The 22,634-nt window shown below is 41.0% G+C and overlaps 1 protein-coding gene across 4 annotated transcripts in view; it reads left to right on the top strand.

Moving 5' to 3' along the window:
• The window catches only part of TSPAN4 (tetraspanin 4), a 391,838-nt gene that overhangs the window by 316,042 nt on the left and 53,162 nt on the right, over nt 1–22,634 (top strand). For all 4 annotated transcript variants that reach the window (XM_050896897.1, XM_050896896.1, XM_050896895.1 and 1 more), the window contains one exon: nt 20,283–20,357. In XM_050896897.1, coding sequence (XP_050752854.1) covers nt 20,283–20,357 — 75 coding nt within the window. The remainder of the gene's footprint in view (nt 1–20,282; nt 20,358–22,634) is intronic.

Below are 22,634 nucleotides of genomic sequence, written 5' to 3'. Positions count from 1 at the left end.
CTTGAATTATTTTTTACTCAGCTTTGGTAGCTATCTACTCCAAATGTCTACCCTGGCAGGACTGATAATCTGAAGACCTGGGCAGAAAGGTCAATGTAGGCAGGAAACATCGTAAAGAGGTTGATTTTGGTTTAAATTGGAAATTAAGTCCTTCAGATTTGGCAATGCTGGTTTTGCCAATCATTAACTCCCAAAAGGCTGAGATGTCAGGAAGGTGCCAGCACAAGGAGACTGCTGTGAAAGCAAAGATTAATAAGGTGCCAGCTGTTCATGATCTAACAGAGGCTTGAGCCACATCCCTGGTGTATTTCATCAAAATGTAATTTGATGCCACTCGAAGCTGGACTTTACGAGTAGCGAGTGCCTGCTGTAGTTAGTGTATATTTTGGGTCCTGTTAAGCTGAAGACCAGGAAGTGAGGTGATCTTGCTGCTCAAGTCCAGGACTTCACCGTGAGGTTTGGCAAACCTCAGAGTGAAGGGAAGCTGAGGTTTAGTTTGGTGAGCTGGTGATTCCTTTGTAAAAGGCTGTTCCTCACTGCGCTTCACATATTCATTTTGCTTCCCTGAGAACTACAGAATGAGTTGAGGCACACAGCCCCCAAGAAGAATTCACCCTGTAAAAATCTTTAAGTGACTCTGAGATTCCAAGCCTCAATAGAGGACTCTTTCCAGACCCCTGCCTTAATCAGTTGTTTCTGCTGATTTTTAACCAGTAAAAGTCAGGACTAGTCAGTCTAGGGTAGGAAGGGCTATTTATGTGGCAGGTGGGTGGTTTGAAACTAAAATGAACAACATAAATTGAAATTAAGGCAATTTTGTGAGTGGAAATTTACACTGGGAAGGCTGAGGTCAGAATCTGAGACTGAAAGTCCTTGACAATTTTAACAGTCTTATAAATACCCACTTTGTGGAGGAAGTGTCTGGCCAGCCAGATGTAATTACTGGACTACAGCTTCAATGCCAATGCAGCAGGAGTCCACAGGGTCCTGAGTCTAATGGTATAGCTTATACGTGCAAAATTAATCCCCTATTTTGTGCTTTTTTGGTTAAAGTCCTAGCTCAGGTGTGACCAGCAATGAGCGGTGTCTTATGTGTCAGGATCGGGTCAGGATCTGGCAGTCAGTCCTCGGTACTGGAAGAGTTTCAGCCTTTTATCTTGTATGGTTTGTTGGCCCTCGTCACTCCTTTTGGCAAGGGCAAAGTCTCCCTTGGTCAGCTGTCATTGCTGCAGCTAGGATGAATGTACTCAGCCAACCCTAGATGGGCATCCTTTTAGGGAGATGCAAATGTTTGCAGGTACTGCTCCTCCTAACACATACTGCACAATACTTAGAATCTAATGCCCTTCAATGCACAATGTAAGGACTAATCTAATGCCCTTCAGTGCATGATGTAAGGACTGTACTCAATGGATCAAGTTAAGTAATGCAAAGGAATCCAAATTCATTTAGGAACTCTTTTCATGGGAGAATTGGGAAGCTTGATCTGATTTGCTACCAGCATTTCACTCTGTCTGCCTGTCCTTAGCTTTGTGTACCGTGGCTATTTAGTGTGGCCTCTATTTTACTCAATTTTCTTCAAAACTGAGTTATGTTAGAGCTGATTACAGCTCCTTTAATTCTGAATAAGCCCAACTATAGAGGGTTGAAATACAGTTTCATTAGTCTACGTTGAATTCACTTTTTGTTTAGTCTAGAATAACTTTCCACAATGTGCATCGGTACTTACCCTCATTAAACAGCAGTGAGATTTTTGAGCTCTTGTGAATCCTTCTGTTGAGTCTATCTGTTTGGAAAGGAAATGGATGGTGGTAGGAGCTTCTGTTTCTGGGAGCAAAACCTTATCATATAGGTTTGTTCTTAGTCTTTCTTTCCCCAAATTGCTGGTTCTATTTGACTAGTGTTTGAAATAGTGCTTTTAAGTTCAGGGCCGGAGCATTTGGTTTTGGCCAGCTCCTGTTTTTCTAGGTAATGTAGGTAGCAAAATAAATGCTTGAATGAAAGAACTTGCTGAATATCAAACCAAGGCTGTTCTTAGGGTGTGTGGTTGCTATATCTCTTCATCCTTTTCTTATTTCACAGGTGTTCCCAACACTGTGTTCTGCCAGAATGAAAATAATCTCTTCCCAAAATATCTTTTTTTTTTGTTAAACATCCCTGAGAATGCCCCTTCTCTACTGCTTTTTAAGAAGACTGTTTTGTTGCAGCTGGGATGTTATAGGATTTACCATCTAAGTTGTAAAGGGAAAGCTACTAAGCATTGGCAACCTTGTGTAAACCTGTGTTTAACAGTCACTGCAGGATCAAGTCCTTACACTCCTTTCTATATCTCCCAGGCCACCACTTAACATCTGCCTTTGTTCCTGGTAGTAGCTAAGATTGCTTTTCGAACTGAATTCCTGTAATTTATGTATCCAGAAGGTATTACCACAAATGTGACAGCAACTAATGGAATAAGTTGTGTTTGATGTCATTACCATATCTTCTTGTTCAGCATTTGGTTTAGCTAACTTTTCCTAACTTTTTCTTCCATTTGGAAATAGGAGCTTTGATAGTACACAGACAGAGAAACTGAAGTCTGGCCGCACAGATGTTTAAGATGGGCTGATGGAGGCTATTTGATTGTATGGGTAGTATATTCTGTTGCACTATTCACTGAATAATGTATTTAGTTCTCTTAATTTGCCCTCATGTCCTGATATTTGGCCAGCCCCAGCACTAGACCAATAAAGAGGCAAGTGCTAAACGAACTTAGGGAACTGGGATGGACAGGAGTTATACAAGGTCTGCAGGCAGTTGAAACAGGTTTGTGGTGGGCTTAAAAGCAATGAAAAGCTATTAATGGAGTACTAAAATGAAAGCAAGAAGTAAAAGCTAGGATGTTGTGTCCCTTGCATGTTTCAGTAGTCTGCATGCAATAGTCTGGTAAAGTGAGGCTTGGAATGGACAAAAAGAAAAGGAAGTGGAATAAACCGACTTGGAGGAGTACCCAGGGATGCTATTGTGGTGGGATGGCAGATACTCAAAATATAACCTACATATATGAGATCAAACATTGCTCCACTAAGCAGAACATCGCTGTGTATCTCTGAGTGAGTAGCAGGTTCCACTGACCTCCCCCTTTCCTCTGCTTGATACAGTGTGAGAGAAAGTCTGGGATGTTAAGTATGACCATAGACAGTAATAAAGATGATGTGAATGTCATCTGGTTCTCCAGATGCTCTGCCTGTACTGTATTCCTGTCGCCTCCTGCTCTGAAATCACGCCCTTAAGATCTCCTTGAAGACGCTTATGGCATTATAAGCATGCGGACCACATGGACATGCCTGATTTAACCAAGAACAATTTGGACCTCCACTTGCTGTTATCTCCTGTAGTGCACCCTGTCCTAATGATAGGTTGGTGGTAGTTTTTAGACCTGCAAGGACTGGAAAGACAAATTTCCCTGCACCCTGTCCTAATGATAGGTTGGTGGTAGTTTTTAGACCTGGAAGGACTGGAAAGACAAATTTCCCATGAACAAGAGCACCTCTTTTTCTGCTTCCTAAAAGCAGAAGAAAGAGGAAGGAATGTGGCCGTTACAAGTTGGGGAAGGATGTAGCTGGGAGGATGTGCTGCTGTTATTGGGATGGGTGGTTTGGAGGAAGACATTGGAGATACTGCAGGAGGCATGGAGCACCACTGGGATCCTAAAATGGACTGGGAGAGAGCAGGGCAGGAAGAACTACTAGCTCAACCCACCTGCGTTGGAGGAGCAGAATTTTATGTGGTGTTAGACACAACAGGATGTTTGTATGTGGTCTTGCCATATGAATAGTGCTACTGTTCGATGATGTGATAAGGGATGAGATTTCCTAAGGAGTCTGCTTGAGTGAATGAGAAATGAGCAGTATCAAAGAGACATTTCAATCTATTTATATTTTATACACTAGGTTGTAGAGCAGATGAGACTCTGATCCTGTATCTTTGTGTTCTCCACATATGACATTTGTATTGGGTTGTCAGAGCAAACCTGTAAACTCTTTGGTATTAGGCAGCTGTGATGTTAGGTGTAAATGATAATAGTTGCTTACCTCTGGCATTTGCCAACAACTTCTGAAAGAAAGGAGGACAGATTAAGTGTTTTAAGTAGCAGAGGTGTCCTGGTTTCGGCTGGGATAGAGTTAACTCTCTTCTTAGTAGCTGGTGCAGTGCTGTGTTTTGGATTTAGTGTAAGAATAATGTTGATAACACTCTGATGTTTTAGTTGTTGCTAAGTAGCGCTTATCTTAAGCCAAGGACTTTTCAGTTTCCCATGCTCTGCCAGCAGGCAGGTGTGCAAGAAGCTGGGAGGGAGCAGAGCCAGGGCAGCTGACCTGAACTAGCCAAAGGGGTATTCCATACCATGGAACAACATGCCCAGTATATAAACAGGGGGAGTTGGCTGGGAGGGGCGGATTGCGGCTCTGGCATCGGTCAGTGGGTGGTGAGCAATTGCATTGTGCATCACTGTTTTTTTTTTCCCCCCCCCCCCCCCCTTCTTTTTTTTGTTATATTCCTTTTCATTACTATTATTATTATATTTCATTATCACTATTGTTAGTATTATATTTTACTTTAGTTATTAAACTGTTCTTATCTCAACCCACAAGTTCTGCCTTCTTTCCCGATTCTCCTCCCCATCCCACTGGGAGCGGGGCCAGGGTGGGGGGAGTGAGGGAGCGCGTGCGTGGTGCTTGGCTGCTGACTGGGGTTAAACCATGACAAGAGGACAGATGGAGAAAGGAGGTCAAAAGCAGAAGTAAAGTTCAATTTGTAAATGAGATTTTTGCATAGCGGCATGCATAGTCAGGAATGATCCACGTTAACTCTCTGAATAGAGTGTTTAGATAGCCTAAAGCTTCATAGTTTTACTGACTTGAAAGGACTTACCTAGTGTCCACCAACTAAGGAGCTGACAGATATTCTTTACTCAGTGGCAATGTATAGCCAGGACAATGCCTCATTAATCTCTTAAGAAACAGGCCCATTCCTATTTCTCTGTATACAGAGGAAGAGAATAATATGAAAATCTAAAATAGAGTGTGGAAAAAAAAATTAAAAGGAAACCTCAACCATCCTATGCGTTCTGCAAAAATATGCAGATGGGGTGAGTTGTGCAGCTGTCATTCTAAGATCTCAGTGAACAAAGAATGGATATTTGCAATGATTCTTATTTGCTCCAGCTACAATATGAAAGAAGATAAACTTTTCCATCATTAGATTTCCCTAGGGAAATCAGAGCAACTAGCATTTCCTGAAATAAGTATACAACCTGGTGTATATAATCTTGCATCTGAATGTAGATGCAAATTGATGAGTGAAGCAGGCAAACAATGCTTTCTTGCTTCAGTAAGATTCCTTTGACATTTCTGCTATTCTTGTTGCTCAAGATTGTATAACAGAGATCCCTCTGCTAGAAGCTCAGCTGTAATTAGAAAATGGCAGCTTTGTTCTGATGGGTTGGGTCACTGTCCTGAACAGGTGACAGATTCTTATTAAGCTAAGAATCTGACTTGAGAAAGTCAGTTTATGGACCTCCATTGATTTTTTTCATAGGTATTTGATCCTGCATTGCAGGATCATCTAGCTGTACTGCAAATCTTTATAGGCTATCTTGAAACAAAATTAGGAATCTATTTTTGCTCCCTTCCCCTTTGCAAATGTGTTATAGTTCTAATGTCCATCAGAGCTATTAGCCATATCCATCCTCTTCGTGAATTTTAGCAAAACATTTAGCTTGAGTGCTCTTAACCCCATTGCAAAGCATGTGCTTTTCAGCTGAGGGTAGGTCCTTGCAGAAGATGAGGCACCAGCTTGCTGTACCACTCCGGCACGATCAGCTATGACGACTTGATCATAGTAGTGGCTTCAGGCAGGTGCTGTATGTACATGTACACATGCCATTGCTCTATGCTAAAGAAATTTATGCCTGATTAAGTACTTTTTTCTCTTTCATGCTCAAATGTTGACCTAGCTGATTCTTAAGTGTCTGTGTAAACATTGCCTTTTAGGTTAATTGCTTAAGAACTATGTTTGAGGAGCTAAATTGCCTGAATTCTCTGCCTTTCATACATGTTTAGCAGAGATCTGTATTTGTATGCTTGCACTGAAAAAGGTCATTATTCCGTGGATAGTCGAGGTTAAAAATCTCCACTCTAGATGTTAAATCATCATGGATTATGTTATTTATTATCTGTATATACAGCATCCCCTGCAGGCAGCCCATGAGATCAGGATGCTCATTCTGTATAAAACTCGTGGTAAGAGGAGGTCCCTGACCAGTAGAGCTTACCATCTAAATAGATAAGACAAATGGAAAGTATTATTATCCTCATTAGACAGATGGGGAGCTGCAGCAAAGTGAAACTAAGTGCCTTGCGTAGGTTGCACTGGGAGATTGTGGGAGAGCTACAAAGCAAACCCAAATTGTCTAAATCTCAACTCAGTGCCTTTGCATCTTTCTCCGGTTACAGCAGAACATGTCTAGCTGTCCTGTGTGCTACAATGACCTTTAAGAAGTATTTAGTCCATGTTTCCATAACAGTAATGACAATTTTGATTTCTTTATATGTTTGTTTCTTCATATGTTTTATGTCCAAATGATAACTAAATAGCCCAAAGCAAAGTTAGTTCTCAATTTTTATTTTGTTGCAAGTGCCTAATTGGCATAATTAGCTGGTTTCCATGAGCGCCACTGCAGGCTGTCCCAGCTGAGCCAATCAGCCTAATTGCAATGTTACCTTCAGTTAAATGGGAAACAGGACATTCAGAGAAGCTGCCAGAAAGGGCATGTGAACATGGTCTAATGCAAATTTTTCGCAAATAGGGACTTACTTTTGGTCCAGGAAATCATAGTCACTGGCAGGGCCTTTGTGAAGGAAGGATTTTTATGTCTATTTGGTTGTTACAGCACACATGTATAGATACCATGTTTCCAGACACTTGCAACTTAAATAATAACCCATGTCCTATAAGGAAATAAGATCCATAGGCAGTTCTTTATTTCACCCTCTGATTTTATGACATGGATTTTTTTTTTTCTCCAGTGATTTGGTATGAAGAACATGTTCTTCTGCTCCTGGTTGGGATGTGCAACAGGGCCAATAATCCAATCAAAAGAGGTAGAGGATGAGTCTTGCTCGTGTAGACCTTAAGGTCTAAAAAGGCCTTAAGTTGACATAGGGGATTCTTCACCACATATTGCCCATGCAAGAAAGGGGAAGGAGCTTGAAGTAGACAAAATGCTGATTCCTCTCTGATTACCCAAAGCCAGCTGCCTTCTTATAAAGCACCAAGGTTGGGTACGTTCCATCAGATCAAGGATTAGATAAGTAAGAAGATGGCTTAGATATGCCCTCTTTCCCCTTATTCCTGATTTGTGAATAAGCCTGATTATTTTTTGTAGAAAAGCTGAAACAATGATTAATGAGAAGGGCAAAGAAAATAATCATTAACAGACAGATCTATGTGTCCAGCTTAATTTAAATGAGAACCTCACGTTAATAAGCAAGGAGTTCATCACAGTTGCTGGAATGAAGAATATCAGAATTAAACCTTGATACTAGGTCAGGACCAGATGTGGAAAGAGCTGATACTATATATGTATCTGAATGACTATCCAGGCATCAAAACGCTCTTATTTATGGAATAGTCCAAGGGGAAAATGAGTGCCCATGATGTTTTGTACTGTTCTGTTGAGAGTTTTCTGAACTTCAGCCAGCTCATCTGTAAGTGAAATAGCAATAAAGAAAATGAGGAAAAGGCTAATGAGTGGGAAAAAAAGGAGAATAAAAACCCCTACTGTTTTCAATCGTGTCACTGGATCCCATCAGAGAGCTGACAGCTGAAACTCCATTGGTGACCGGGAATTTATTTCAAAGCAACTAAAAGGGAAAGAAATAGCCCATGAATTACTTCATCTCAGTAATTTAATGCTACAAACCAAACAGTAGATTCTCATTCCAGCTTAGCACATGAGCTTGTGTTCTTTTAGCAGTCCGAGTAGCAAAATCAGGGAAATTGTGGCTGCAGCCACAGCAGCAAGCAAGTGATGCAAAGACCAGGAAGATACCATACAAACAGCCTGAGAGCATTATACATCATGTATAACACTTCTCTGAGTAGTGCTGTGTTGCATATGAAAGCCCTAATTTGCTACCTGTTTGGACTGTAAGTACTGAGCACCAAACTCCCCTAGTTTTGTTGCCTCTCCTTCATTATTAAGAATCTGCTCCTCATTGCCTTTCAGTTTTTAGCTCCTTCCGCTTGGCTGATACTGAAACTCAGGAGTGGATGGGACCTGTCTGAGTTCTCCCCTTCCTCCCTTCTTTTCTTCAGCTCTGGTAGCAGTTAATCAAAGGACCTGGGAACAGAGGAGAGAAAGAATAAAGCTGTTTTCCTTCCCTCCTGTTTTTAGACTTGAGCCTAGGCTCAATGTGTAGGAAGGGCTTACCTCATAGGGTAGTATTTATTTTTCTAATACAGACTGATGCAATACCACTAGTGCCTGATATGCTTTTGAATCATAGTATCATAGAATATCTCAAGTTGGGAGGGACTCATAAAGATCATTGAGTCCAACTCCCTGCTCCTCACAGGACTGCCTAAAACTAAACCATGTGACTAAGAGCGTCGTCCAGACAGTCCTTGAACTCTGACAGGCTTGGTGCCCTGACCACTTCTCTGGGGAGCCTGTTCCAGTGACTGACCACCCTCTCAGTGAAGAACCTTTTCCTAATGTCCCCATTCCTTTTTGTATTACTGAGATGCTGCTTCATGGCAGTCAAACAGTGTGACAGAGCCATGTGCAGGAATCAATGGAGCTATACCAATTTATATCAGTTGAAGGCTTAATCTGTTTGTCTAAATGGCTATCAGTGTTTCCAAGTTCCTAACTCCTGGTTGATTAATCTATTAACTAGTAGTTGTTAGCTGTGTATTAGCAACATCAGCTTCTCTGACAGTCTATGCAGGCTCAAGATCCCCTATCACTTAGAAAGCCTCCCTCACCCCATCTTTTGTCTCAGCATTTGACCAACTCTCATGTGCCAGTTTCTTGAAACCTGGCTCTGAGCTGTTTCAAAAGGGGACCCAGAAACCAAGCCTCATCTTGCCCTACTACTGTCTGTAAGGATTTGAGGTGGGTCACAGATACCTCACTGCACATCAAATTACCAGGACAATTAAGTAATCCAATGAACCTCACAGTGGAAGAGCAGAGCATAAGACTACGTGGTGGTCAGGAAAACACTTTCAAGGAAGCATATTTTCTGCCAGAGCTTGCAGTCTCTGGACAGATGTATTCATTGTCTGATCTATAAGACTGGCCTCTGCTGATTTTGATGGACTTTTGCTCCAGACCTAGGGTCACCCACAAGATCTGGTAGGCAACAGAATTACTCCCATTTCAAAAGTAAAGGAAAGGTAACCTGTGTGCTCCTTGCCAGCCCAGACATTCATGTCACTTTTGAGCATAACATTTGATAATTTTTTTTCCTAACAACAAAATTATCTCCTCAGATAGAAAGCCGTAGGCTTACCAAAGCAGCATGTGTGCTTATATTCCCAATCATTCATTTGCTATTTTAGCCACCTTAACACTGCTTCTTAAAGAGCAACACTGGCTTTTTTCTTTAAGGATTAGAATTACCTGAACCTCAGAAAAATCTAACTCTGGAGGTAAAGAAGTGGAGGCTAGTTTGTGTAAATCAGTGATGCCTACACAAGTTGTAGCCAGAGCTGATTTGATTCTACAGACATTTCAGTTCCCCAGTAGGAGAATATTACCAGCTAAAAGGCAGAATTAAGTAAACCAAGCTGACCTGCTGTTCATTTTTTAAGCTACTGCAAGACTGACCCATGTGCATCTGATGCAGCAGCCTCTGTGTAGCACATTCGGGAACAGCAAACTGGGGAGAAAACCAGCAGTAGAATTTAAATACAGACAAAATACTCTACCATGTCCTTTTTTCTCTTCTTGACCATCTGCTTCTCACCATTTGCTTCACTTACACATGCAGTGCATTTCTAGATGCTGTTTTGAGACTCCTAGAAATAAGAGAAATTTTCTATTATTATAATTAGCAAGTGAGGTCTCATTGCAAGCTTAGCTCAGGGTTTGCAAATACGTGTAAAGGGAGAACTGCAGAATTTCAGAGTAATTTTTTTCCCCTTCAGCTCATCATAAGTCAGCTGAGCAGCATGGTCATGTCATCTGCCCTTATCATCTTGGGGGAGCTTCTGTCAGTTTGCCCAGCACTTGGGGTCAGCCAGATGTTCGATGTGAACATGAGTGTGAAGCCAGCCCTGCTGACTCACTCGCTCCCCAAGCAGGGTGTGTGGGGACCACTCGCTGCTGCTGTCCTCCTCCTCTCAGGGCACCGATCTGTCCGATCGCATTTCATGCTGGAGCTCCAGATGACAAGAAATATCCTGGGGATGGTAGGTTCAGAGAAGAAGCTCCATTTACTAAGTACACAGGTGATGTTAAAGTCTGAGTAAAAGGCATAAGTTTAGACACTAATTAACTTCGCATGTCTTTGCCATAGGTGGAGAATACTGCGTTAACCCCAAGCCAGAGCCTTTTAGTTGTATTTGCTATTTCCGTTAGCTGTGTTAGATGGACTCAAGCAGCTGCTTTGTTATTAATGGAGTGGTGCAGGGACTTGTAAGAGCTAGGCTAATGTTTTAGTTTTTCTTCAGCCACATTGTACTCCATGAGTAGGATGAGTTTCTGTCTTGACTAGATAAAGATTGACACCAGATCATGTGACACTTTGCATTATGTTTGCAGAAGAGATGAAGCAACCCTTAAAGAGAGTCAAAGGCCAGCAAGTTGTTTATTTGTGGTAAGGAATAATAATCTGTGATCTGTTAAATGGGCCTATACCCACCTACTGTTGTGATGTGAGAGTGATACCTGGCTAATATTTGATGACACTTCATTGATTTTGAGTCAGTTTTTGGAGAAGATGGAAAATGACTAGAAACACCACAAAATGCTGGTTAAAATCCTATGACACATAGTATGGGAATGTCAAGTCTCTCAACTCTCACTTACTAATGCAGTAAGACTGAATGATTCCAACTGAAAGCAGTAATGAGACTAAAATGAAACACTGTTAATGTGTTAAAACTGCATATGTTGTATATCTTTCCAGAAATAATTACTGCAGATTTCTCTGAGCCTTATTGATCAGCAGGAGTTTTTGCACATTCATAAAAAATATAGTCCAAACACAAACAGAGCTGTACTATATATCCAGCAGGCGTACAGCATGCATGACTTTGTCACAATCACAATGAATTAACTATTAAGGCTTTTGGAGAATAATAGCTGATGAACCAAATTTAGATACATGCCATTTTCATAATGGAGTTTCTGTTCATAAGTTTGCTCATATACATTACTGCCTTTTTACAGTTTATGAGTAAACTTAGCATTTTTATGCTGAAAAAAAATCAGGAGGCTAAAGAGATTTACTTCCAAGGAAGTATTGAAACAGCTAAATATGCACAGCATGGCAGAGAGAGGGCTCAGATGGGACATAAGTCTACAAATATTCGAGGAGTCTAAATACTATGGGCAGAAAGGCAGCATGCATGGTGCTACAAAGGGTGGTAAGTAGGAGCAATGGTATGGAACTAACAAAAGGAGAATTCAAACCGAGTGTCAGCAGAAAGTGTGGTACTGAGATTTAGAATCAGAATCCACTGTGATGGAAGTTGATGGAAGCAAGCTACCCTTTCCCTTTTGTTGTGAAGTTCATGTGGTAGATCAATACACTGGGATTTTATTGATTGTAATTCCAGTTGTTGTTACTGTCTGGGCACTGTCCTGTCATTTCTCATTCGTTGCTCAGTGTCTTTCTCTACAAGTCTTCCAGGCTGCAGAAGGAATCATTTCTAAGATGCAAGTACAATCCCATTGCACTTTTTCTTCTGTTCTCCTCTCCTTGCTCAGTTCCTTGGAAAAGAAAATCAAAGAAAATTTTAAAAAACTAAGCAAGCCTTTCATAATGTTCCTACTCCCTATTAATGTATCAGATCAAAATGCCTTTGGGGAATTATGTTAAATCAAACTTCTTGTGAGAACTAGTGATACATTAAACACTTTTGCTTCAAAAGTGGAAGAAAGTTTCATTTTTTTTTTCTTTTTTGAGTGCTGATAAAATCTGTACCATATCAGTTTTTATTCTGTGGAAGTCATGTACCAGTATGTAATTAAAAAGCTATTCTGGGAAACCTTTTAAAATGCTTGGGGATGATCTTCGTATTGCTGTGCTTACAAAGCCAGAGCCAACACTGGCAAGCATTGGTACCTGAAAGCAGGTACAGGAACCCTATAAAGAGTGGGTGGTTCTCCAGTACCTAGAGTTCTGTTTTCCAGTAGCTCAGTGGGAATTCTTGCATTGACTTTGACTTTTCATAGGTGGCTTGATTTTTTTCCAAAGTGTGGAATATGCAGTAAATTTGGCAATGGTTTATAGCATTCAGGACCTCTGACAGTGTTACCCCTTTTGGTGCTTGACTTTATGCATCTAAGTTTGTTGATGCATCTGTTTTAATTTGGTTAGGCATGGGGATGCTACACTTCTGCAGGGAAGAGACAAGATTTTGACAATGCCAGCCATAGTAATGAGGCATCTCCACTCAGTCTAGTAGATATTATTTCAATATAAATAATATAATTTATGATAAGAGAACAGGAAATTACAAAGCATATTAAATTCCAGGAAAGTTCTTCATTTTCAGGCAGCTTGGTAAAGTGTGGCTGCTATAAAATCCATTAAGTTCTTTTGACTTTAATGGAGCTCTGTGAATTTTTAGGTAAAGGTTTGACTTCATTTATTCAAAAAAAGAGAGATACTGTTTACACCTTCAGTATTAAAGATAAGATGCTGTCCTTACAGAGAAGGTTATGTACAGAATGTGATGTGATTTTTTTATAGTATTTCTGATCATATCAAATTATAATCTAAAAATCAATTTTAAAAAATTCTTTTTGGTAGATAGTTTAGGCCTAAAGCACAGTAACACATTCTCATAATCCTCCAAGTCAAAAATAAAGGACCTTCTTTTGATCAGAACAAGCAGAGATCTTTCAAGTGTGTGGAGAGCCTGCACTTTAATATGTGCCTTTGCCTTAAATCGGAGTAGAAAGATGAAATGTAATAATTGGGTAGTTGTGGGCCATACCAAGCCCCACATTCCCTTACATTTCTTGACACTGAGAAAGAATAACACCTTCTTCCAGAATAAGATAAGGCTACATCTGGAGTGCTTAGTGCAATTTGGGGCTCCCCAGTAGAAGAGACACATACGTAACAGAGAGGAAGGAGTCCAGTGGAGAGCCACCATGATGATTATGGGGCACATGATGTGCAAGGACAGACTGAGAGCTGGGTTTGTTCTGTCTTAAGAAATTAAAGCAAGAAGGAGATTTTATTCCTATCTTCAACTACCTTATGGTAGAGTCTAAAGAAAATACAGCTTTTGGAAGGATTCACAGGAATCGGACAAGAGGTAACAGACACAAGTTACAACAAGGGTAATTCCAATTAGAGATACAGAATGTTTTTGTTATCATGAAGATAGTCAAGTATTGGAAAAAGGTGTCCAGTGAGGCTATGGATGGCTGTCCATCTTCATCCTTGGAGATGCTTAGAAGGTGACTGGGCACAGCTCTGCACAGTTTCATCTAGTTGACTGTGCTTTTAGCAAGGGGTTGGACCAGATGATCCCCAGAGGTCATTGCCAACCTATATGTTTCTGTGATTCTAAGAGACTCTGTGTTCTAGCAGCCAAAGCTGGACTATTCTTGAAGACCAAAGTTATATATGTACATGTTAGGACCAGGCAGACAAATTAAAATCCTTCCCAGGCTATGAAGTTAGAGTTCTCTTGGAAGACCAACAATTTTAGCCCAATGAATTCTCTGTAATTTCTTCTACCTGAGGTGCTTATTAATTAGGAAGTGAAATGTAATACTGAAATGAAAGCTGATCAGTGAGGACTTGGTAATCCAGCCTAACTAAAAGGTAAAATGCTTGACTGTATCAAACTTGCAGTTGATGTTATAAAGAAAAGATTGCCTGTAAATCTTCTATTTTTTTTTCTCTTCATCCTGGGAGCTGCTACAGGCCAAGAGCAGTTAGCTTGCTGGAGCACTGTCACTGGAGCCCTTTCACAGGAGCAACACCTACTCATGTGTTTTACTTCATATTGTCTCTGTCAGACAAGAAGCTAACTGTCCCCCTTGCAGGCAAATTAACATTGTAGGCACTACGTGATGGATCACAGCACAGGCTGACTGTTGAAGTTATTTGTTCAGTTTCTTAGGTATGTTATGCTAATTTGTAGACTGTTTGTTCTAAACAAATTCTTTGCTAAGCCATGAACTTTAAAACTGTTTTGGAATGTGTCACTATTCCAAAGAGACTGTTGGCTTTTGGGTCTTCCTACTACTTTTTTGCTGTTTGTGATTTGAATAATACTTTGCAAGAAACTTCTGTCTCCTGTCATTAGCTAAGTTGAGAAGAGGGTCTGGCACACTGAGATCTTACTGTCTCCTTCTGAGACAGACTCCCATCAAACTAAAAGCATTACTTCAGAGATCAGTCTAAGCACAGCATTCTCGATTTTGCCATCAGTTATATCATGTTTAGTCTCATAGCAAAATGCTAGGAGATTAACGAGACAATCACAGATTGATTTGCATTGTACTTGGTCACTTTTGTCTTTGGGAGACTGTGAGAAGATCAGCTACTCCTGACATGGAGAGATGGGCAATTTGAGCAACATGATAGAACTATTGAGAAGATTTGGGAAGGAGAGGTAGTGGGGAAGCAAAAGACTCAATCCTGTGTATTAGTGTGTGATGCTCAGTCATGCAGAGAGGCAAGGGTCTACAACATCTGAGAAGCTGGAGAATCTTTTTTGTTGGGGAAGAAATTATAATTAACTTGTTGCTCTCTGCCTTTGCGAGCTGTGATGGAGACGTGCTTTAAACGATGTACATAGGGAACAGTTCTTGATTCTCCCACTGATACTAAGAGGCTGGATGAAGGGAACCGGAACTGGTGGGTCAAAGCCTAGTACAGCTCCAATGGGGATGGAGTTGCAAGTTGGGACCTCTTCTTCTTTAGTAGATTTTTCTCTCTCTGACATCAGGAGGGTGATGCATAGCTATGAGGTAGGCTTGATAGCAATTGCATACTTCCTTTTCTCTACTCCTTTAATGGGAACCTGTGGGAAAGTCATGGGCTTTGTAGAATATGAAGGTAACTGCTGAGAAACTGACCTTAGTTTTTTTACGGGCTGGAAATCAGCAGTGGTAGCTAGACAGAAAGGCATCACCTTACCTCCCTTCTCAGCAAAACTTCTGTGGGGTTACTTCAAGTGTAATTTATGAAAAGCTGTACAAGTAGGTACCTCTCCAGTGAACCTCTACTAGGTTGCATCCCACGATTTGACAAGTAGTGTGGTAAAGCATCTCTCTGTACAAGGTCATATTAATCTTTTTTTTTTTTTATGGAGTTTTACATGAATGCCTTGCTTTGGGATTGTTGTTTCTCCATGCATAAATCTTTAATATACCAATAGCCTGCAGCCCCAGTGAACCAAAGCAAAACTCGTTTTTATTCTTCTCTGTATTTATCACCACAGTGAGAGAACTCATTTGAAAAGGAGCTGTGAGAGTTTCCAGCAGGTGTGGTGGGGGTTTAGGTGCTGTGAGCCTTCAGTGGGCTTATGTTTCTCCCTTTTAAATTTGAATGTGATATGCCAAGCTGGTTCTGGCCCCAGATTGGGCATCATTCCCTTTGGGATGATACTGAGGATGGAACTGAAAGTGAACTTTTGTTGGAAGGTGCTATGGGAAAAGAGAAGCAGGTTGTGCATGTGTCCATGCATGCACTTCAGTCTGGTGGATCAGAAGATGTGCTGAAGTGTGCAGGCTATGCTTTGCAGCCAGCTCAGTCTGAAGCCTTGATTTTTACTTTCTGACGTGTTGGTTTGGGTTCAGGTAGGGTTCTTCTTTAGAGGGGGATGATAAATGTGCTGACGTGTAAGTGCTTGTAGCTTTTACCAGGTGGTGAATTTGAAGCCTCCACCTTGAGGTTGACCTCACCTGATATACCTTTGCAATAAAAGATACAGCACGTCTCTACTGTCTGCACACAGTGGGATTACTAATACATGTTAGTTATCTGTGATATAACAGCGTACTTTTTGTCAATGAATGCAAATAGTAAGAAAGATAAAACTAGAGATTTTATTTAAAAACAAAAATATTTTTCTATGGAGAAAAAGCATAATCCTACTTATAGGTTTTGACTTTCTGAACAGTGTACATTAATTTTGGTTCACTGTATGACTTCCAAAATCTGCAGTGCATGAAACCAAATTTCCACTAGTAATAGCTTGGAGGAACCTCTGAGCCTGTGTAGGGAAAGACTTAGACATGGTACATAACCATTACTGAGAGGACTTTTATTCTGAGATTTCTTAAATTTTGAGTGCTTGACTTCACAATTTTAGCATCTTTTACGATGGCAACATCATACCTATTTCTCTAGTATGAACTGAAGAAGGCAGGAGCACCATCATGGTCTCGCCAGAAGATTCACCCCACAGCCTTCTGTTGCTGGACACAGCGGCACAGCTGGCAACAGCAGCTGCCTTCTCCAGTCCTAAGATGGGGGGTGTTAGCAGAGCTGTATGACTTGGTGTTGCAGGGGAAAACACTCTCAAGTCATGAAATGTCACTTAATTTATTGCCAATTAAGATAAACTTCTAATTACGGATTCTGGTATTGAGAAATAATGACAATTACACACTTAAGAAAACATCTCAACTTCCCTCCAGACACCTTTTCTCCCCGCTTGCCAGTCTCCAGTCCTCACCCCGCACATTATACTCAGTCATGGGGGTCAGTGCGGGGTGCTTTCCTTTTTCTGCCACTCTTTGTTTCTTGCTCTTTCTTTTCCATGGCTCCAGCACAGGGTCCTCTGCAGGCCACCATCCTCTCAAAGGCGTAGTTCCTCCTGGGTATCCATGTGCGCAGGCGTCCCCTGCTACTGTGCAGGCCTTGCCTTTTTCTCTGGTGTCTCCTGCCCCGATTGGCTACTGCCAGTAGGTCCAGTTTCTCTAAAACTGGTAGCCAGATCATATCCTAAACCAAACCATTCCCCATCTGCTGTTGATGGCAAAACGTTCTTCCTCAGGCTCCCCTTTCTCCTACAAAATCATTCCCTGGCTTCATCTGTACTGTCTCCATGCTGGTGAGTGCAGTGAAGGGAGGAAAAGCTTTCTTGAGAGCACAGGAAAAACAGGTCCCTGAATTTTACTCCGGTTCCTGGCCGCCCGCGCTGCTCCAGGTCATGTCGTGTGAAGCGGGACTGGAGGCAATTGGCTCTGAGGGGACGGCAGAAAGGCACTGCGGGTGGGCGTGGGCGCCGCAGGAGCGGGGAAGGTGCTCTGTGGGATGGTTTGCGAGTTGTCTGGTCATGTGTGAGCTGCAGGAAGGATGTGAGTAGGCTTTTTGTGGTTGTAGAGTTTGAAGGTTTTAGCTGCTGAGCCCTCTCATCTTTACTGGGTGTGTGAAATGCATTTTTTTGAAGGGTAATAACTTTCCCACAAAAATCCACTCATAGATGGGTAAGACAAAAGGCACGTGCCTGAAATGGAGCCACACTTTGTTTCAGGTCCCTGCTCTAAACACTGTAGTGTGAGAGGATTTCAAATTAAGCCACCAGGAATGTAACCTGGGCAGAATAACATACTTTGTCCTGCTTCATTCTTAGAAGTAATTGAAGTGCTGTTTTTGAAGTTCTTCCAAAAGATTTTATCCTTTAGACAGAAACAAGCTCAGAATATATAAGCATAGACAATTAAGGTTTGGCAAAATTATAAGCTGACAAAATTGGGGTCCTGTGGTAGGAAATGCTCACTGTTTATAATGGGTATGAGTCCTTCCTTTATTCTAGAAATTGCCTAACGTAATCCAGGCTAGGCCAGTGAATTTCACAGGGAGACAGTGGTGTTCGCAAGCACATTTGGGAAAAGCCATGTGTCGTGGTTTAACCGCAGTCAGAAGCCAAGCACCACACAGCTGCTCCCTTGCTGCACGTCCCCCTCCCCCTGCTCCCGGTGGGATGGGGAGGAGAATCGGGAAAGAAGGCAGAACTCGTGGGTTGAGATAAGAACAGTTTAATAACTAAAGAAAACTATAAATTTAACAATAATAATAATTAAATATACTAATACTAATAATAGTAATGAAAAGGAATATAACAAAAAAAAAGGGGGGGGGGGGGGCGGAACAAACCACAACCAGTGATGCACAATGCAATTGCTCACCACCTGCTGACCGATGCCCGAGCAGCGATCCACCCCTCCCCGCCAACTCCCCCTTGTTTATATACTGGGCATGACGTTCCATGGTATGGAATAGCCCTTTGGCTAGTTCAGGTCAGCTGCCCCGGCTATGCTCCCTCCCAGCTTCTTGCACACCTGCTTGCTGGCAGAGCATGGGAAACTGAAAAGTCCTTGGCTTAAGATAAGCGCTACTTAGCAACAACTAAAACATCAGCGTGTTATCAACATTATTCTCACACTAAATGCAAAACACAGCACTGTACCAGCTACTAAGAGAAAACCCAGCGAAACCAGGACACCATGCTTTATGGATGAGCAAAAAAGTACCCCACAGCCAAATAAAATATAGCAAAGTGTCTCTGCATCTTTGTAAAGAGTGATATGCTTTGTCCTGTTTCAATTAATGCTATGCAGCAGGCTAAAATCATAAATGTAAAAAATAAGCAAGCTGCACCAAGGCTGGTTTGCAAAGCCATACAGAAGGTCAGTGCTGGATGGTAACGATATGGAAATCAGCTTGGATCACAAGCATGAATGAGTTCTGTGATTCAAAACTGGGCAGTAATAGGATCCAGTATTAGGGTCAGGCAGGTGTGAAGATACTAGTGATGAAGATTTGAAAATATACTTTAATTTAAGACTTACAGGGCAAAATGCAATGAGTTCTGTAGACAGTGTAATTGTACTAGTGGAGAAAGGTATTTTCCCCTTCTTGACCCTTTGCCCTCCATTCAGTCACAGAAATCCATAGGTTCAAAGGTTTGGTTTTGACTTACCAGGCAGCGAAGAAGCTCTGATAAGGCTTTGTAGCTATTAAACTTTCATAGGTTTGCAGCCTTGTGGTTGAAGCTAGAGACGGTAACTGTTTTTTTCTCTTGGGGATGGGGTTTCAATTAAGTCAGTGTTGCTCAGTATTAGAATTCCAGCCTTGCAGGCTGCTAAATGTATGGAGTTTGAGGTATAGGGAGCAGGACCTTTGCCTAAGCCTAAAAAGTTTCCAAAGTTACTCTCTCTCCTTTACCCATCTTTGCAAAACTCAGTTTCATTTAATGCTCTGATAGCGCTTGTTCTAAGGTCCGTGCAACCGATGTGTTGACACTGCTGCAGACCTGTGCTGCAGACCTTTCCAGCATCTTAACAAAAAGCAGGGGATATGGTTTTTCAGAAGTGTTTGGCATTGCCAACAGTTCCTTGCTGAAGTCCATCAGAGTTGAGGACTTTAGAGAATCTGCCTGAAATCCCTGTGTTAAAAGTTTTTTGTCCACTCCTTTGAGCTTTTGACTACTGGATTTTAGACAGTTCCATGGCTTATGAGGAGAAAAAGAGATGGACTGACTTTGCTTTGATGTCTTCAGTACAAATCAGCCCCTTTCAGTTGAAACCTGTGGGTGATTTGTGTAGCTACCCGAAACCGCTCATAAAGCTAACTCGGTGTGCAAGCTTTTTGGTGTGCCTTTCACTTCTCCGACAATTCCCCTTGAAAGGAGCTATGACTTTCCCCTTGAAAGGAGCTATGACTTTATGGTTTATGGACCAGGCTACCTTCTCTTGCAATGGGAAGTCTAAGCTGTGAATCTTGTTAATTGGAAAGATCTGATGGGGAAAAAAATAAAACCTATCAGTGATATAAATGAGCCATACTTATGCCCAGATACTGTTGTGTTTCCTGACTAGTCCTTTACCTGCTCTTTCAGTTGCTGCATGTCGCGTGCCTTCTGTTCTGCTGTAACACAGCAGCTTTGCATCTTGCTGCCTGTATGACTCCCACTCCCCATTCTGCGTGATCTGCTGAATGTACTTATTGTGCATCCAGAAAAAGCTGAAATAGATGTTGATGGCTTTTGCTTTTTGTTTTTTCCCCTATCCCTTCTTCTCTTGACAGTTTTTTATCATGCTGTTAATTATATTTCTGTTGGAGCTCACTGTTGTGATTCTATTCTTCGTCTACACCGACAAGGTAAGTCAGATTCTTCATTTTTCTTTCCCCTTCAGCAAATTTTTATGCCCCTTTTCCCTATAAATAAATCATGAAGCACTTGGCTTGGTATGCACATCATGCTTCTGTCTTCCTTGAGACACCCCTCTCAGAAGGAGCTCTCTCAGAATGCACAAACAGCCTCGCAGGACTGGGCTCTCTTGCTTGCTCATGTGTACAACTCAAGGTCACAGATATTGCCAAGTGCATCTGCCATTTAAAAAAAAAAAACCAAACACCAAAAAGACCCGCAAAGAAGCCAACAAGCCTTACTAGGAACATGTAGGAAGACACCCATCAGAATGAATAGGATTTTTAAAAAATATGTTTACAATTTAAGAGCCACATTAATGTTGTTACAAAGGAGGTGTCCTTAGCACAGGCAAAGGCACAGAATTCCTTATCTTTCCAAGTTGCTTCTTGCAGTACATGTGTACTTAGATTCTAGTGGAAAGCCAAGGTAAATGTGTAAAAGTTTAATAAAGCTTTTGTGTGTGGTTTCAAATTTTACTTATGTTTGACCTTTGTTCCTGTGCTTACTTGGTATTTCTGTTGTAAGGGCAAGATTGCCTATCTGAAAGATCTGTATCCTTAAAATAATTTTTCTAAAAAAAAAAATCTTCCATGAATAAACCCAAAACAAGGGCATAATTGTGCACAACCTGCCTATTCAATCAAAATTGTCAAACAAAGTCTCTTACAACTGAAGACTAAGGGAGCTTGAAAATCACAAGGTAGGTGGCAAAATTTTGCCATGAATCAACAGTCATCAGGTACATGACCAATAAACGTCTTCTCCTGGAATGGAAAGACAAAATAGCAAAAAATAAATAAAAATTAAAAATAACTACTCAAAATATCAAAATAAAATTAACAGTAGACCTAGTTATATACAGTATGTTTAGCAATAACCTGGATGAGGAGTGGATAAGATGTCAACATTACTTTCTAGAAAGGCTCCGAATTAATTAATGAACACTGTGAGTGATTGTCAGGTGGACTTCTGAAGGACTGAAAAGAGCTAGGCTGCTGGACAGCATGCTGTAGCTGGAACACAGAATTAACTTGCAAGGTAATTAAAGTAGAAGGGCAGTTTAAAACTACTTGTATGCATTATTGGATTCTGAATTACTTGTAACCTCTTGGGAGAAAGATCTACACGTCATACATGACAGCTTAATAAAAGCATCTACTTAATATGCAGTGGGCCTCCAGAACCCAAATACAACACTTGGCTGTATTTAGAAAGGGAATCAGTTAGAAAATATTATGCTGTCATTGTATAAATTGACGGACTTGCCTCACTGTGAATTTAATATTGTGTTTTGGTTACAGAAACGATTACAAGCACTAGAAAGGTGGGAGAGAGCAGTCATGAAGAGGGATTATGGAGACTACCCTGACTGAGTTTGGGAAAGGAAAGAGATCCTCTGCTTAAGAGATCTTAAGAAGAGAAATTATAGGAGTTTCTAAAGTAATGATATACTAAAGATCTGTCCTGAACACAGAAGAAATACTTGAAAATATTAAGGAGTAGATTTAAAAGATAAAGTTTCTTATGCTCCACATCATCATCTTGTTAAATTCCCTGTTGTTGGCTGTTGTTGAGGCTGATAGATAGTTCGATAAATGTGTGGGTATGGAGGAAAGAAAAAAACCAATGAAACATTTTTATTCATAAAGCAATCAGAGCTATTATGTTGACAAGTGTGTCACAGAGACTGTTGGTCCTCAGTCTTCAGAGATAAAAATAGTGAAAAAGTGTCAGAAAGGATTCCCTCCTGCCTTCAGCCTGTTGGTTTGCAGTGGCTTTTATTTGTTCTTGATAAAGAGATCAGGAATTTTAACTTTTCTGTGAGTCATGTACTATAGGTTGATGCAGGAGGTACACTACAGTTGTCTGTAAGATCAAAAAAAGAGTCTAAAATGTGGGCTCAAGTTCAAGTGCAGTTTTACTGTGTTAAGAAATTGCTGTAGTCTCTGTGTTGTAGATGATGAAATTTGAGGCTCTTAATGTTCCTGTGTGACTTTAAATCTATGATCTTATACTGAGGAAATCAATAGTTTGTCTCTGTGTTACACTTACAGTCCTGCCTACAGAATAAATAAAACAGCAGCCTAAACCTAGTATTTTCATACAGCATGCTTCGAATTTGTGTGCTGGCTTTCCTGATGTGAAGAACAGTATTGCCACTCATACTAGTATGGGGAAGTAGCTAACCCAGACAAGTCCACCACAGTAATTCAGTTAATGCAGTT

Source organism: Gymnogyps californianus, chromosome 5 (genome assembly GCF_018139145.2).
Source record: "Gymnogyps californianus isolate 813 chromosome 5, ASM1813914v2, whole genome shotgun sequence".
Taxonomy (NCBI): Eukaryota; Metazoa; Chordata; class Aves; order Accipitriformes; family Cathartidae; genus Gymnogyps; species Gymnogyps californianus.
Note: the sequence above shows the minus strand (reverse complement) of the source record. Positions and strands in the feature narration are given on the sequence as shown.